Source organism: Arvicanthis niloticus, chromosome 8 (genome assembly GCF_011762505.2).
Source record: "Arvicanthis niloticus isolate mArvNil1 chromosome 8, mArvNil1.pat.X, whole genome shotgun sequence".
Taxonomy (NCBI): domain Eukaryota; kingdom Metazoa; phylum Chordata; class Mammalia; order Rodentia; family Muridae; genus Arvicanthis; species Arvicanthis niloticus.
The window spans coordinates 12,765,432-12,783,779 of NC_047665.1; the positions used below are offsets into that span (position 1 = coordinate 12,765,432).

The following is an 18,348-nucleotide window of genomic DNA, read 5'->3' on the forward strand; positions in this document are numbered from 1 at the left end:
CTCATAGATAAACAAAATGGGGTACTAATATATACACCGGAGGATGACTTTCAGTACTGAAGGGGAAGGCACTCCTGCCACATGCTACTCTGTGAATGCGCCCTGAGTGCATGGCATTAGATGAACTAAATGGGTCAGAGAAAACCCAATTCTCTAGGGCACCATCTACAAGGTGTGTATACAGAGTCGCCAAATTCCTAAAGACAAGAATGGTAGGCACTTGGGCCTGGGCAGGAAGAAAGGGGAGAAGCTGCCTAGCAATTACAGAGCTTCACAGCTGCAAGATGTTCCACAACGTCACATGCTAGTGCTAAACACTCCATAGGTACAGATAGTTCTCAATAGTGAATTCTGCACTGCTTTTGCTGGTATGCTTCACACTGGCCAGCTTGCTCTGAGTGAATCTTTATCTATCTTGATCATGCTTGGCTCGAGCTCGATCGTGTATGTGAGAAAGGTCTGAATCATGCAGACCTTTACAACAGACAGAGGGAACTCACACTGCAACTAAAACACTAAGGGTGAAAGGGACGAATTCTTATCTTAATGTTAGGAAAGTAACAGGCTTGGGCCTTTACAGGCCTTGCCTTGGGCACACCGGTGTCATCGCATGCTCTTCAGCTAGCTCTTTCCCCGTCTCTAGTGTCACTATACAGTTCAATGTACACACTAGTGAGCTAGAAGACTGTTTCCTCAAAAAGCAAGTAACTTTCTAGATTCTACTTTCACAGTGAGCATTATAGTTAAGCTTTTTACGTGTCTAGCCAAGTATGGTTGTTCCTACCTATAATCCTAGCCCTCCAGACCCAGAGGCAGGAGGATGGCAGTGAGCTCTAGGCCAGCTGCAAGTGCACTGAACTACTTACTAACTGCATCTGATACATAGTATCTTGTTGATATGAGCCAACATTTGGATTTCTCCTTTCAAATTGCTTTAGCTTACAATCATAATTCGTGTCATCTGACAAACACCGGAAACTATAAAGAACACATGCTGCCCTTGATGGTACACAGCCAGGTATGTTTACATGGTCTCTTTCTGTCCTATGAAGAGGCAAGTCTTATCCTGGGAAGCAGGCACAGACAGAAGGACAGAAATCCTGGGTCAGAAGATTGAACTTAACACCTCCTAAGCACCACTTAACACAACCAAAGAAAATGGTTAAGGTGGACACAGCTTTCTAAGGCACCAGTGAGACATTTAACATCCGTGTTTCCAGCGAGAGGCCTGACCTCAGATGAAGAGTACAAGGTATGCACTCAAGAGCTGTCACACTAGGAAGAGTAGGTGCCAGGTGTGTGGCACACGCCCATCATCCCAGCTAGTCAGTCAGGGGGCTGAGACAGAAGGAGGTTTGAGCTTCTGTGTTAGAGACCATCCTGGGTAAGGCTCAAGTGAGCTATACGTCTGCCCTAGATGGAGCTATAGCCATTTTTACATCTTGTCTCAAAGTTGAAAATGTAAACATAAAACTTTGTGAAAACAGAACTGTGCTTTACTGGAATAAGAAAACTTTCCAGCTCTGTGGGGCTTACTTTTCAAGTGACAAAGCCTTAAAGACAATTTTGTAAAAAAAAAAAAAAAAAAAAAAAAAAACACACCAGTAATTTAGGTAGCAGTTAACAGCAGTAAAAAGTTCTGAAACATATACTTTTAAGTAACATTAACTTGTGTTTATCCTACTTAAAACTGCCATTGATAATCAGTAGTTTTAGCTTGAACTTGTGCCTTTAGGGACATTTCATAAGACAAAACTGAGACCACATGACATACATCAAAGTTTTCCACTTTCAAAACTTCCTGAAGAATAGACAGAAGCACCTGGATGCTTCTGCTGCAGTTCCAAGAACAATTACCATTAATGACAGACAATGAGTGAAAAGCTGAGACTGACTGAGCAGTGAAGTCAACACATCATGCCAGTGCACCGATGCTAACCCCTGACAACACTGAGCAGCTGGAAGACTGGAGACCTCTAGGTCAAATATGTGTCTTTATATCCTTCGTCAGGCCATGAACTATGGTTTCAAACATCTGCTCTGGGTCAGTGTGTTTGTAAGTTATGTGTATCAGAGGTGTTTGAGGTCTGATACAAGCTAAAACACTGATAATAAGAATCAAAATCATTCAACTATCACTTCTAAAAAAACAATGTTTGTAAAATAACTTTAAAAACTTACCAACTCTGTCAGGGAGGACTTCAAGCGCAGAAACTCTTTCATCTTTATTAAGTTCTAGTCCATAAACACAGTCAAATCCGTCATACTTTATAAGATACAGGGAAGGGTTCACAGGCACCTGGTCCAGGACAGTCCCCTTCCACTGGGTGACAGGGCCGTTGCCCTCTCTCCACCCATGCTGGATCCTGCAGCCTACGATGTTCCGCCGGGGCTGGGACACAGGCTTGCTTGGTCCCACACTGGTCCGATGTTTTCTGTAGTCACATATACAATGTATTATTCTCACAAGAATGCATATCTGGACCCAATATAGCCACCAGCCTGCATGTTCTTTATTATACATAATCCTAAGCACAGACAAACGCCTACTGGTGAGCCAGGACTGCAAGTTTGAGGCATGCCCAGGATGCATAGCAAAATGTGCTTCAAAAATAGCAGGCTAAAGAAATGCCTCAGTAGGTAAACAACATTTGCTGATCCTGCAGATGACCCAAATTGGTTTCCAATATCCATATGGTATTTTTTAATTGCCTGTACCCAGTTCCAATGCCCATTTCTGGTCTCCTCAGACATCAGGCACACATGTGCATACATGTATGATGGAAGTACTCACAAGCACATTTTAAAAAAAAGTATTTCCCTCCTCCTTATGCCCTGGTAACCTTAAAATTGACTGTAAATGAGTTAGTTGGACTGTGTGCTCATGCACTACAGTTCTCTCAGAAACCCAATTTCCTCACATACTTGAATGTCTCATGAGCACATTAATAGTTTATGACAAATACTAACATATGAAAAATATTGCAGTAACATCAAACTTTGGTGTTTTTGTACTACTAGTAGTTGAAATATTTACATAAAATGCTAATTCTCTGGCTATTTGTGTATGTGCACACATGCACATACAAGAATGAGTGTTCATGCAGAGGCCAGGGGTGCTATCAGGTGTCTTCCTCTACTGTTCAGCACCTTATTTTTCAAAGCAGGGTCTCTCACTGAATCTGAAACTTGCCATTTAGGCTAAACTGGCTGGGCATGAGTTCCCAAGGTCCACCCATCTCTGCCATACCTCCAAACAACTGAAGTTAAGAGACAAATGGCCCATCTGGGGACCCAAAACTCAGGTCCTTATGCTTATTCAGAGAGCTCTTCGAAAAGCAGCACACCTTCCTCCTAAGGAGCGCTATGTCCCCAGGCTACCTCACTGGAGTGTAAAACCGTAACTAAGCAGGGTGTGAATAGAAGCCGGAAGTAAAGTCCAGAGGGAGATCCAGAAAAAACAACAGAAAACCAAGCAAACAAAGCAGTAGATGGAGGTGGTTAAGAGCCCTGTTTGAAACAAGCCAGCCTGAGCTAAACTGAGGAAGCTTGGGAAGTCTGAGGCAAAGGGGGTAACTGTTTATCTTCTTCCCTCCCTTCCAGCCCTGGAGTCCTGTTAAACAATATGCAAAAGTACCCTAAAGAGGAAGGAAATGTTCTTGATTGAGTTGTGATTGGCAGTACAAGTTGGCCAGGAAAATATATCCATATTTTAAATAGATAAAACTATTACTGGCACTAAGCAAAGGAAAGAAAAGCTGTCCAATTGATTGTGCCAAGAGGTGCCCAGATTAGATGTTTGTTTCTGGGTGTTGTTTGAGAATGTTCTAGGAAGAGGCCAGTATTTGAACTACTAGGTTGAGGAAAAATAATGTGATCTCAGTACAAATGGGCTTCACTTGCCGGGCGGTGGTGGCGCACGCCTTTAATCCCAGCACTTGAGAGGCAGAGGCAGGCCGATTTCTGAGTTCGAGGCCAGCCTGGTCTACAGAGTGAGTTCCAGGACAGCCAGGGCTACACAGAGAAACCCTGTCTCGAAAAAAACAAACCAAACCAAACCAAACAAACAAACAAAAACAAATGGGCTTCACTCAACCTGTGAGGACCTGAACACACAGGCAGGAATATGGTTTTCTGGTTCCTAGTTCTCCAGCTTTGCACTAAGACTGGACTCTACCATCAGCTCTCCCAGGTCTCTGCCTCACACACTGCAGACTGAGAGGACTTCCTTGCCTCCATATTGCATGACTCAACTTCTCATAATCTCATAATGCTCTTCTATGTTCTATTGATTCTCTTGCTCCAGACAATTTGGAAAAGCTCAGTGAGATAGCTAGGTAAGACACAACATGAAAAAGCTAGGCAACGGAAGAAACGAACAACCAAAAGCTTTAGTCATGGAGACAAACCTAGAGGAATCTGAGGAGATGGATGCACGGGTTTCCGTTTAGGCAGACGTCAGTGTGAAGGGAGGCAGGGTAAACCTGAGGTGGCGAAGCTGTGTGCAGCCTGCTGTCAACAGCCACCATAAACAGCATATATGCACACAAGCATGTGCACACCACAATGCATCTGTGGTGTTGATTCTCTTCTTACAACACTACGTGTGTCTACGGAACTGAACTTGAGTCACCAGGCTTGAGAGGCAAGCACTTGTTCTCTCTGAGCTATCTCACTAGTTCCCACACAATCACTTATTACTGAGATTGCTAATTCAGTGGAAAGAACTGCTCCCTCAGAGCTGAGCAGCAAGGGATGATGGTGATTCTAGGAGAACTCACGAGCACACTTTCTTTACCCTCTCAAATAGTCACAAGTCCTCCCAGGTCAACTTCAGGTGTAAGGAAATACTCACATGTCAATCTCACAGTATTTAAGAATCAATCAAACTATGTAACTTCTGACATTATAGATTTAACACAATCCTCAATCTCTTACACACACAACAATATGACAAGAGAAGAAAAGTTTCAACAAACCTATCCAAACCTTCTAACTAACACTCAGACTCAAAAAAGGACTTCTAGACATGTGTAGTTTCTAGGAACAAGCATCTGTCCTCCTGTGGGGTGTGGGGTGTGTGTGTGTCTTAGACAGGTCTTAGAACAACAGATCTTCCCAGTGATAGTTTTACCTTTGTCTTCAAGCAATCAGTCATAAGCCTGTCAATGTTTATGCCCGTGTCCCAGAGAACTCCCCTCTATAGGAACAGGTTTACAACAAAGGCTAAGGCAGGTGCCTCACCTGACCGAGGAAAGGATTTGGTCATATATACCACTTCCTAACTTCAAACACTGGCCACTGTAACTTCTAAATCCTAAACAACAGACATTGTTATTTCTTCTTAGGATTGCTTTGTTTATTTTGAATCTCTGCTACTTCCATATGCATTAGGGAGGTATTTTTCTTGTTCTGCATAAGAAATATTACTGGTATTTTGATGAAGATTGTATTGAATCTGTAGATGGCTTTATTTCCACAGTATGAACTGTGTCAGTGCATGCCTTAAGTAAATCATGAAGTAAGTCATAAATCAGATTGGAAAGGCAGACCTTTCCTACCTTACTCTACTTAAATGTTGATTCTATTGCAAATCATGGTTGAGTACCATTTTCTTTTCATTCTTATTTATTTTGTGTGCATATGTGCGGGTGCATCTACACCACAGTGTGTGTATGTGGTGGGGGATACATCTATAACACGGTGTGAGTGTGGATCAGAGGACAACGTACAGCAATCAGTTCTGTCCTTCTGCCGTGTGGGTCTTGGGATAGAACTCAAATCACCAGGTTTAGCACCAAGAATCTCTTCTGGCTGTGGCATCTCACCACCTCTTTTCATTTTTTGGAGTCAAGGTCTCACTTGATAGCCCAGATTGCCCTTGAACTCACAGTGATCCTCCTGCCTCAGAATTCTGATGGCTGGAAGCAAGGTGTGCAGTACAAGGCTGTGGTATTTAAATGAGAATGGCCTCATACACTCATATATTTGAATGTCTGGCTCCCAGTAGATTATTTAGAAAGGCTAGGAGGTGTGGCCTGCTTGGAGAAAAGGTTGTCATTAGGGGGGTGGGCCTTGAGGTTTCAAAAGCCCATACCACACTCAGCCTCACTCTGTTTCTCTGCCCTAAGTGTGTGGGTAAGATGTAAACTCTCAGCTAAACTGCTGTGCATGCCTGCCTACCACAACACTCTGATACGATGACCATGGACTCACTCTCTGTAACTGTAAGCAAGCCCTTAAATAAATATTTTCTTTTTAAGTTGCCTTTATCATAGTGTCTCTTTACAGCAATAGAGCAATAACTAAGACATATGCCCACTCAGGGTACCATTTTTTATCTGTTATGAAACAGAAAGAATCTTTTTCGTAAACCAGTAAGGCACCACATGTCAAAGCCTCCCCATGCAGAACAGTGATATCCCAAGGGAATCTATTATGGCTTTACTGAAAGAAAATAATGACTATTCACTGACATAGCTAATGAGAAAGCAGAAAGAAGATGTTAGGAAGACACCTCACTGACCGAGTAACTACAGTCTGTCACCACACCAAAGCAACAATACAGCATTCAAGTTAAAGGAAAGCAGAGCTCATGGATGGAGTGCTTACCTACTATAGCAAAGACACGGGTTTGATCAGCAACTCCATGAAAGAAAAGAAATCTAGAATTATAAGTAAGAACTTAAAGATGTTTTAACAACATGAATGTAAGCCATGTTTTGCTGCTAACTCCAGGGTCTTTCCTATGAGGCTAGAGACGGATACAAGTTCCTCGAAGGCCTTGTTAAAGCCCTGCTCTCCAGCAATTCCATGCATCTTTGTGCTGTCAAATACACACTGAATCCCAGGCAAAGCAGAAACAAGGGACTTAAGACAATACAATGTCCTGTTCCCAAGAACTGAGCAAGACTTTGCCATCCACCGTGGCTTACTCAAAAGCAAACACCAGAAAAGAGGCTCTCAATTTGCAAGGAGTTAGGGAGTGATGGAACGGAAGGAAAAGATATGGGACGACTGGAGGAAGAAAAGGAAGGAATGATGAAGTATATTTTATTTAAAACTACATTGCATAAATGTATAAATCAAAGAATTGATAAAAATATTGTTTTAAAAAGGAAAAGACAAAAAGAACTCAGTTTGATGTGGGGAAGTAAAGGTAGAGAAGGTGGATCTGAGAGAAGGGGTGAATATGATCAATTACATTGTATGAAATTCTCAAAGAATAAAAATTAATTTTTAAAACAGCAAACACTGGAATGACAAGTTACCATTGAGACTCTACAACTGTTGTAGAATCTTGTGAAATTGAAAATGCTCAAGAGGCTGAAGGATGATAACTCAGTGGGTAAGGAGCTTCCTGAACAAGCAGGAAGAAAATGTGATAAGATGTGATGTCAGTTTTGATCTCCAGCACTCATATCAGCAGCACTTTGGTGGAACAGATGAGACCCCTGGGGCAAGCTGGCTAGACTAACTGAACCCGCAAGCTCTGTGTTCAAGTGAGAAACTGTCTCAATATACAACATAAACAAATTTTAAAAAACCCGATGTCAATTACTGGCCTCCAAATGCACATCTATAGTTCTTCACCACCCCCCTTTTGAACACACACACACAATACTGAAAGAATAATCCAAGAAATAGTTGCTCTTGTGATTAAAGAATTTTTCTCAATATTGAAAAGAAGTGGCAGAAAAACAGAGGAAAGATCTTTATGAAGCTCTTAAAGAAATGGAGAAAATTTGGAGGAGAGAGTATATTTCAAGGATGGAGAAGCTGGGCGGTGGTGGCACATGCCTTTAATCCCAGCACTTGGGAGGCAGAGGCAGGCGGATTTCTGAGTTCGAGGCCAGCCTGCTCTACAGAGTGAGTTCCAGGACAGCCAGGGCTACACAGAGAAACCCTGTCTCGAAAATCCAAAAATCCAAAAATCCAAAAACCCAAAAATCCAAAAATCCAAAAAAAAAAACAAACAAACAAACAAACAAACAAAAAAGATGGAGAAAATGAAATGATAGAAAAGATTAAAGGGGGCAAGGTAGAGGAAGGAATAATTAACATCAGAAGCCTAGAGAAGAGAAGAGAAGAGAAGAGAAGAGAAGAGAAGAGAAGAGAAGAGAAGAGAAGAGAAGAGAAGAGAAGAGAAGAGAAGAGAGAGCTAGAGATGGAGGTGGTCAGAAGAGGAGGCCAGACTCCCCAGGGACTGGAGTTTTAAGTCTAGATTCCAACCTGCCATGTGGATGCTGGGAGCTAAACCCTGTTTTCCTAAAGGGCATTAAGTGCTCTTAACTACTGAGATCTCTCTCCAGCCCCCAAACCAAAAGAACAACAAAGACCACCTGGGAAAAACTAACTTGGCAGCTAGAAGGCCTATACAGTGGAAGATTTGCAAGACGAAAGAAAGAAGATACTTTAAAGGTGCAAAGATCTTTGTGCTCATGAACTGACAGAAATCACACTAAAAACTAAAGCCACCTAAGATTCTGTGTACTCACCAAAATCCCAATGACATTCCTTAGGAAATTAAAAAGAAAAAACAATCACCAAACTGGTATGGAAGCAGCAAAGATCCCAGACAGACAGAGCAATCCCACCTAAGCAGACCAGCAAAGGGCCAAAGACCATGTTCTCTCTCACGCATTGTCCCTGCATTTTAAAAGGCTCAAGGGAGAGCTGGCTGCCTGAAAGCCAGTATTCTGCTAGCAGCCTTCAGATGAAGATGTAGAACTCTCAGCTCCTCCTGCACCATGCCTGCCTGGACACTGCCGTGTTCCCACTTTGATGATAATGGACTGAACCTCTGAACCTGTAAGCCAGCCCCAATTAAATGTTGTCCTCATAAGACTTGCCTTGGTCATGGTGTCTGCTCACAGCAGTAAAACCCTGACCAAGACAATGGACAATAATAACCTTGTCAACTACCACCTGTCAACTACCACCATTTAACTTTAGTCAATTTGCCATACACTGAACTTGACTGTATGGATTAATTACAGGTGTTTCTTTCCACTGTAGTTGGTACTGTTAGGTTAAAACAACTCTTTTTCTTTGAATTCTACAAAACTTAAGTCTTTTTGCAAATGCAAACAATTAGAAAGAGAAAACATGCTTCCCTAGCAGTTGTTATTTTGTAAAATTTCTAGATGATACTGTCGTTTCCTGATTTAAAATGACAATATAAAAACAAAATGAGCTAGAATACTTTCTTCATTCGAGTCACCATGGTTTCATGTAACCCCTGTGAGAACACCAGCAATGCCTGAGGAAAGCCCACATTTCCTAATGACAAAAGAGGTCCATGTTCTGACAGACTTAACGTCAGCCATTAGCATGTGTCCTAACGACAAAAGAGGTCCATGTTCTGACAGACCTAACTCAGAGGTCAGAAGATTGGGTAAGGTGACCCACCAGTCTTAGCACTCCCACCACTACCCCAGCACTGGGACCACAAATGTGCACTACTGCACCAACTTTGCATCAGGGTGCTGTTAAACTAGGCTCTTGCCAGGCAAACTATGCTGACTGTCAATTTCCAGCATTTATTCTCTAAAAGTAAATTAGTGGATTGGTATGGTGGCGTTCACATTTAATCCTACTACTGGGGAGGCAAAAGCAGGAGATCTTTTTTGAGTTAGGCCAGCCAGATCCACATGAGTTCCAGGCTAGCTAGAGAGGCACTTACATAGTGGAAATTTGTACCTTAAAAGAAAAAGTCAAAGCAAATTAGTAAAACTTGTGACACCTCCTTTTTTCAAGACAGTACCTTGAAATGAAGACCTATCCCCCTATTCAAATGGAGGAGGGGCTGAGTTAACATGACATCTAAAAATAACAAGAGTATTCACTGTACCTGAGTTCACCTGGATGCTTTCCCAAGTGAATTCTCACTCAAGGCAACAGCATCCCGAATAACTTTAAGGGGAAAAAACCAAAAACAAACAAACAAACAAACACCAGGCAGAAAGGCTTGTCTTAACGCTGGTCTCCCAAACCCAGCAGATACCCAAGATGATCTTCACTGAAAACAAAATGAAAAGCTGACTACAGCAGTTGCCTAGTCCACTGAGGCCCTTGATTAGACCCCAGCAGAGACAGTAGTCAAAACAAATTCACACCACTTGCACCATTTCCAGCATTTCCACCAAGGTGGAACTGAACCTCTAGGGACAGCTGTGGGAGCTCTGGCTGCAGCTCTGCGGATCTCCCTCAGCATCCAACTCTAAGGTCTCCCCGAGCCTTCCCACTACTAGAGGGAACAAGCTACCATACCACTGTCAAGGATGGAGTGATCAAAGAAGCTGAGGTTCTGCTGCTGTGCATTTAGTTTTCATTTTTAAAAAATGTAGAAAAAAAACCTATGCTGAAAAGATGAATGCTCAATGATCTGGTCCAACACCCCAGAACAGGAAGAATCTGCAAAGCAGTGTCCTTCTCACTCCTTTCAAGACTTTTATAGGCTGCTGCCTATAAAAGGAACGTTTACTTTTTCTCAGCCTCTGTCCACCTGCAAATCTCCAGTGAGAACTACTTTCATTTCACTTTCTAGGGCACAGCAATGCCCTCAAGGCTTCTGGCCTTTAACAAGCCTATGAAAGAGCAGATGGAGTCCCCAAATGTGAAACACACATCATGAACTCTTTTCGTTGGTATGCCTATGACCTATGAACCCAGAAGTGTTTAGTTTTTAATTCTTTGACAATTGTATACTTGGATACCATATATCTCAATCAACTATACTGACAGTGTTGAGAAGTAGGTGCTTGTGTCTTGTGCCTGAAGGAGTCAAATTTGCAAGCTAATGCATGCTCAGCATTACTTAGGAAAGGGAACTAGAAATCCCTTGGACAAAAAATGCATGTACAACACTGTAGAATCAAACAAATATCTAACTTCTGAAGTCAATGAAATTTTAAACAATAGTAATTATTTGAAAATAGGCTTGTTAAGAAGAGATGGGATGCTAACACACTATACCTTAATATTCTTAACTTCTTTTAAGTGGCAAAATCTAATCTGATCTTACAAAGGTGGTATTTCACTTGTCTCCTACCCACTGCATAGTATTTGTGGTTTGTATTTCTGCCATTTGAGGCACCATCCAGACCAGGGAAAGAGAATGGACAGGGGGGTTGGGAGAGACCACCAACAGTTACTAGGCTTTAAGTGCAGATAGGATAAAGAGCTCTGGCTTAAGAAGTAGTCCTAGTGCTAGTTATTTGAAAACAGGCTTAAGCATTGCTTACTTGTGAGATGTCCTCTTCTTCATCATGTTTGCAGATACTCCAGCATGGCCTATGAGAGAATCAAGTTATAGTCAGCAAATAGTGGGTTAAAAACAAAACCCTGCTTCATAAAGCTTGAAACTGATCAACCACCAACATGTTAGAGCTATAATGTTTATTGACTTCTGAAAAGGATATACTTTGAGCAGACCAAATGACCAGTGATTCTTCACTCCCAGATTAGCCATAAAAACAAAACCAGTCATATGAATAAAATTAATGTTTACTCATGACCATACAACAATAAATAGTACAGAACACAACTCTTCTTCCCCCTCATAATCTAGAAAACATAGGAACCACCTGGTTTGAGACACCAGGCAGCAAAGGCCTACAAGAGCTGATAGCAGACCAACAAATGAGGTGGCCACTACAGACCATGAATCCATTTCTGAAAGCCTTTTTTGGATCATGGTATTTGAAGTGGGCATGACCTTGTCCAGCAGAGAGCCACACTGGAGTTAAGGAGGCCTGTTTGCTATTAGCATGTAGCAGTAGAGTGTAGTCAAGGAAGGACACTCAGGAGAACTCCCAAGCTTGGTGGACTGGGGCCCAGCAAGGCTCCACTCTCTGCCTCAACAGGAATCTGAACAGGAATAAATTCTGAAAAACCACAAATCCAAACCATCATTCAAATTCCATCTAGCCACTTCTTACACTCGTAATAAGAAAACAAAACAAAATTAAAAAAATAAGACTCCTCAAGAACTCAACAGCCTACGTAAAACAGAATACCAAATCCACTCTTAGTACCAGCCTACAGAAAACAGAGTACCAAATCCACCCTCAGCACCTGCTTGACAAACTTCAATGTCCTCTACAATGTCCAACTACCTTCATTAAAAATTATTAGACAAGAAAGGCCTAGGTGTTTAACTTACTGCTGAAGCATTTGCTAGAATACACAAGACCCTTAGTTTGTCAGTCAACACACACACACACACACACACACACACACACACACACACACACACACACACAGAGCCAAGGTATCTTCAGTGGATACAAACAGTCCAGCTGTGAGGGAGTGAGGGAGACAGGGAGGGAGACAGGGAGACAGGGAGGGAGGGAGGCAGGCAGAGAGAGAGAGAGAAAGAGAGAGATTGAGATTGATTGAAATTCAGAACAAATGTCTTTATGGGTCACATACTTCAAAATACTTCAAAATGGTATGGTTAATTAATCAAAAAGCCACAATAACCTTAAACACACATAAGCCTAATTACAGAGTCCTGGGGGGGAAAAAACCTGAGGGAAAAAAAACACATCTGTATCATGTATATTTAGTTATATAAACTCTCCTCTTGGCAGCGGGTGTGAACAGGAGAGAGAAAACCATGTCACAGATACCTGAGCACCACTATAGACAACTTGAAAGCCATGTCACATGCATTTCCTCTGGACCCCAGGTTAGCACTCACCCAGATGTACTAGCTATAGGCTGACTCACACCATGAATCTAATAATATCCTTAAAATATCCTGAAATCATGCAAAATATATTTGCTTACCTAGGTCAGCATTAAAGTGGGTGTAATGACAGAAAAAGTTCTCTGAGCTTTTTCTGAACTGACAGTATAAGACACAGTTACAATGAAAATGGCAAAAATTTTTTAAAATGTATCAGACCTTAGACACTGCAGAGCAAGCAGCATGTTCACTCATTGGGTGTGCACATTAAATGGCCACATCTGAAGATGGCTTTAACAAACAGGGCAGATAAATAAATGGCTTTCTGGGAAGCAAGAGGGCTACGACAGGAAGGCTTCTTCACTATTTACAAACTCCCTTCTCTTTGGCCTCATGTGAAGTGGTGGCACCTACACAACTTCAATACTAAAGGTATTGATGCAGCCACTACAGCTTTCAGTCAGAGACAAAGAGGGCATGTTGGTACTTGGATGCACAGAGTATGGGGAAAGGATAGTTAGTGTATGGCAGCCACAGGAAGGCCTGAAGTGAGAGCACCCATCCCTCAGGTGTCCTCAGATACCTTTGACAAGGTGCAGAGAAAGGAATCATTCAAAGCTAGAACTGTATATACTGCACCAGGTGTGTCCACCCACTCTCCCATCCCATAGTATCCTAATCCTCACAGCCCACCCCCACCCCCACAATCCTACTCTGGGGCACACAGCATACTGGCTTATGGAAACAGGCACCTCCATCAAATGTCAGGCCAGGCCACTGTCTCTGTCCCTCGAAGCAAAGCTTCACAGTGCACTACAGATCATGTCCCAGTGCTGACTTTCCTACTAAGAACCTAGTTTACTGAGCAAGAAACAGTAAGCATAAATGCCAAAATAACCATCTAATCCTAGGTGTGAACACATAACTGAGGCCACACAGTGAGATGGGGGTGGGCGCTGGAGCCAAGCAGCATGGCTTCCTAAGATGATCTGAGAACAGCAGTGCAGTCAAGGGATTGATGAGACAGAGGCCATCCAAGGAGTCCACAAACCATAACCAAGACAATCTCCAATTTCTGGCCCAACCTGTATAGAGTGTAAGTTGTTCTTGCTTCTCTGTCCTTATCACAAGTAAAACACTAAGAATCTCAACCATGCTTCTTAGATTGGTCAGAGAATGGAAAGTCACAGGCCAAGCAACTGTTTCTCTGTTAGAGAGGAAACGATGGCAACCTAGACACTCAGAGCCTACACAGGAAGCTGTGGCGGAACAACTTCCACTGGTGCTGCTGGAGTTGGTAGAGCCCAGGCAGCCAGTGAGATTGAGGGCACACTCTTAAAGGGGCCCACACTTCAGTGTTATCTGTAAAGGCTGATAATCTGACCAAGCTGTCCTGTGCCCTAGGGCAGGGTGGCTGAGACTCACAGGTGCCACTCATGCCCTAAAGTCTAGGTTTACCAAGAGGCTGAGCTAACCACAGAACCAGAGAATGAGCTAATGGAGAGTGAGTGACACAAAAACCAGGCTGGTAGGAGACAAGACGAAATCATTATAAACAAAGAAATGAGGCCAGGCATGGATGCAGCACAGCTACAAGCCCAGAAGTGGGGAGCAGGAGGACCACATCTAAGTTCAAGGCCAGCACTTGCTAGGTCGGAGGCTCCCCGGGGTGAGACTCCTATCTACAACAGTTAGACTAGACTTCTTTAAATTGTAAAGACTGTGTGCTGGCTGTGGTGCCTATGGGCAAGAGAACAAGAACACAGGCCAGTCTGGGCAACAAGGTCTGCTGAAACACTAACCCTATCACAGAATTTTTTCAAATGTTCAAATGCCACGATTAAGTACTCAAGAGTATAATTTGTCAGCACAGTATGTGCAACATGCCTGTGATCCCAAAGCAGGAGAATCAACCTGTTCAAGATCCTGTAGCCAAAAAAACTTAAAAAAGGAAAAAAGAAGGAAAAGGAAGGCAGGCTAGCTGGCTCATTTGCTAATTTTATAAAACATTCCATATGGTAGTTTTGTTTTGTTTTGTTTTGTTTTGGGGGGGGGGGGGGGTTAAAGCAGGTGGTGGCGGCAGCACATGCTCTCCAGCATTGGAGAGGCAGAGTTCAAGCCCAGCCTGGTTTACAGAGTTCCAGGACAGTCAGGGAGAGAAACACTGTCTGAAAAACTACCCTTTTATTCCTGTTGCTTTTACCATCTCTTCTCACCCTCCGTCCCCTTTCATTCCCAGCCCCCCTTCAGGTGAACCCAGTTGACTTGTGGCCCCGGGCAGCTACAGTCATGTGCCACACAAAAAAAACAGCAGGGGAGGTGTACAGGCTTGGTTTTTATTTTGTTTCTGAGACAAGACTTCATGTAGTCCAGGCTGTCCTGGAACTATTTAATGGAGGATGGCCCTAGAATTCCTGGTCTTCCTGACTCCACTTCAGAGCGCTGAATTACAGGCTCATGAGGCCTCTTTCATTCCATACGCAAAGCAGTACAGCTGCTTTAAATCAGCATAATAAAAACTGAGTAAGATCCTCCTTCTACCCTAAAGTCACCCAATCTCCTAAATCTCTCTAAATCCAACAAGCTAACATCTCACCTTCTTGTGAAAATAAAAGCCTTGATTTCACTATATTCTGCTACTTGAAATTCACTTGTTTATTTAGCAATTAATAGGTTATACAAAAAATAGAATCTGGCATAAATCAAAGTTCTTCGTTCACGTGCAGCAAAGTATAAAACATGGAGAAGGGCGGGCACACACTGCCCAAGTGACGCCACTGTTCTTAAAAGGTGCAGCACACTGACACACAGCACTCCAGCGCTTACCTGCATCAGCTCTGGGCCGCTGGCCAGGTGTCTTCCCGAATGGGGTCTTCATTCATCTGTATCTATGTGAGCAGCAGAGCTGCTGGACTAGGGTGAAAATCCAATGTTCTCAGCTATGAGGCTGCCCCCAGGTCAGTGCTCTTGTTAATCCACCATCCAGGTCTCTCCTTTACAAGTTCAGCAAAAACACATGGAAATCCCAAGCACTCTGTAAAATGAGCATCAAGACAGCAAAATGCCTAGTGAGCCTCTAAATGTAACAGGAAATGTAAGCATAATTCTCAACTAAAGGCACTGGTCCCTGGAGCAATGCCATGCTCCCAGCAAAGGCCATGCCTGGCAGTGAGAAGGGGAAGTGAGGACAGGTAAGATTCAGTGGGGAGAAGAGGCTGTGCAGAGACCACAGAGCCCTTGTCCTATATAAAACACCTTGCTGCTACGCCCCAGGGTAGGTGACCACCAGGATTTAATGGGGCATACCTTTTTTTTTTTTTTTTCCTGGGAGAGGTGATCATGGTACAGGTCACTCAGGGAGGGGAGATGCATCTGGCAGACCAGGACTTGGGAAAAAGACAACATAACTTTGTTTTTCCCTTTCTGCTCCTAACCTCTCATAAAGATCCACTAAACCCAAGAGAACTCCCAAAGAACTGTTCCTACTCATGCAGATGCTAAATTGTTTCACGAAAGCAGTGCAATTTACATCATATCTGGTCCCAGGGAGTAAAACATTTCCAGATATACATTTCCCAATCAGACATTTTTCCAAATGCTCCTGTGGTCAGTCTTGTATGTTACTTGTAACTGCTAAATAAACAATTTCTGAGTTCTGTGCACCACCACTACCCCATGGCTGTCACCATCTGTCCCTAAGTTTCCCCCAACTTTCCTGGCCCTGGCCCAGCTCCCTTTCATGGGTGCTTACAGATAAAACACTAACATGAAAGCAAAACATGCAAGCTCTTATGTCATGCTCAATTCTCTTGGAACCTGAGCAGCATTCAGCACTGCTGCTAGTCACAACCCAGCACACAGGCTTGACTCTTGCACTACAAAGGACTTCCCATCACCCCAAGTGACAGTCATGCAGAGCCCCTTGCTACTCTAACACTGAGCCCTCCAGGCTCAGCCCTGTCATTGGTTCAGCCAATTCTAACCTTCCTCTACATGAATTTCATCACTAGAGCATCCGCAGCATATGATAAACATGACGCAGTGTATTGGAACTTTAAAAGCCAACTCCTGGGGCTGGAAAGATGGCAGAAGAGCCAGGCTTAGTTCCAGCACCAATTCGGAGGCTACAATGCAGGAGCTACAATTCTAAGGGATTCTGACACTCTCTTCTGACCTTGGGACCAGGGAGACACATGGTACATACACAGGAAGGCAAAGCACTATATGACACATAAAACAAAAGCAAATCTTCTTTGTTTGATGCGGTCTCACTGTATAACCAGCCCTTGCTGGCTTCAAACTCAGAAACACCAGCCTCTGCCTCCAAAGGGCTGGGATTGAAGATGTGCACCACCACACCTAAAACTAAACTTTAAACTTAATGTGCACCACCACACCTAGCTAAAACTAAGCCTTAAACTCAATAATAATGAAGTAGCCATAACTCCACTTCTCTTCTCTGCATTTATTTATAAAACTACTTCTAAAAATTAAGAAAAACTTTTAACTTGTATAAATATCAATGCCCTAGAAGTTCTAGGTTACTAATGCTCTGAAGTGTGTGTCCTTCTCACTAGGTTTCAGCTATCATGGCAACATTTTCTGTTGCTATTTTGAAGTTGGATTTAACAAACCTTTAAGAGAAACTGAGGACCTGCAAACATGGGTCATCTGTTTTCTGTTGTCATACGTGCATATATACACATCATTCATGAGCATGCAGTACAGGGGTACAGAAATCTGAGGGCAGCCTGGGATGTCTACCAGTCTTCACCCTGCCCTGTCTGTGTGTCTTTCTTCAGCTGTGTCTGACCCCATGATCTGCCAGGGATTCTCCTAGCCCTACCTTTCCACAGGCCGGCTGGCATTAGATACTCATGCTATGTATGTCTGTTTTACATCTATCTCCCCAGCTCTACAAAGGGACCTTTGGAACAAAGTCACGTGCAGCAAAGTTCCTAGAAGAAAGCCACACCTACTGCTGACTGATTAACTTCATGATGGTGGAAGGAGCCAAAATGCCGAGCTCCGTCGTGGCCTAGCTTTAGTCCCTTTACAGACCATTCACTGTCCACCTAAGTGTCTGACCTGACTTCCTCTTTGGAAGGTACAGAATGTCTTCATATAGTATCTGAAACTTGTAACAGATTACCCATCTTTGCTATAGCTTGCCTATCTGATATTTCCATCAATATACTTGAAATGTCTTACCTTATGACTTTTTCACTCCCAAACCATAAAAATTCCGTGAAACTGTTTCCACATTAAAACATGGCAATCAGAATAGTCTGAATCTTTTTTCATCGGCCAGCCACAAGAATTAACATGTTCCCTTTGAGGTAAGAGTTGTGTTTCCTATCGGTAACAATGCAACGTTCCTTCTATCGTCCTGAGTGACAATCAGTAAATACAGTTTAGGCTCATCCCAACTCCTGTTTAAAATCATCCTGAGATGCAGTCTCCTCCCCAAGACACTGGGTGGAGCTGCTGAGCCCAGTTCACATCTCAAGAGATGTCACAGGGTGTCTTGGAAAATCGGATAAAGAATAGCATTCTGAAAATAGAACTGCTCTTTTGACTGAATTTAATTCATTCAAGTTTTCTAGAGACACAAATCATACTTTAAGTTATTTTATTATGTAGTTAGTTTAGTA

The 18,348-nt window shown here is 42.9% G+C and overlaps 1 protein-coding gene across 2 annotated transcripts in view; it reads right to left on the reverse strand.

The window, feature by feature from the left end:
* The window catches only part of Spin1 (spindlin 1), a 46,192-nt gene that overhangs the window by 9,260 nt on the left and 18,584 nt on the right, over positions 1 to 18,348 (reverse strand). For both annotated transcript variants that reach the window (XM_034509898.2, XM_034509899.2), the window contains exons 2-4: positions 15,521 to 15,728; positions 11,247 to 11,295; positions 2,182 to 2,435 (exon numbers count right to left, since the gene is read on the reverse strand). In XM_034509898.2, coding sequence (XP_034365789.1) covers positions 2,182 to 2,435; positions 11,247 to 11,295; positions 15,521 to 15,572 — 355 coding nt within the window. In that variant the 5' untranslated portion in view covers positions 15,573 to 15,728. The remainder of the gene's footprint in view (positions 1 to 2,181; positions 2,436 to 11,246; positions 11,296 to 15,520; positions 15,729 to 18,348) is intronic.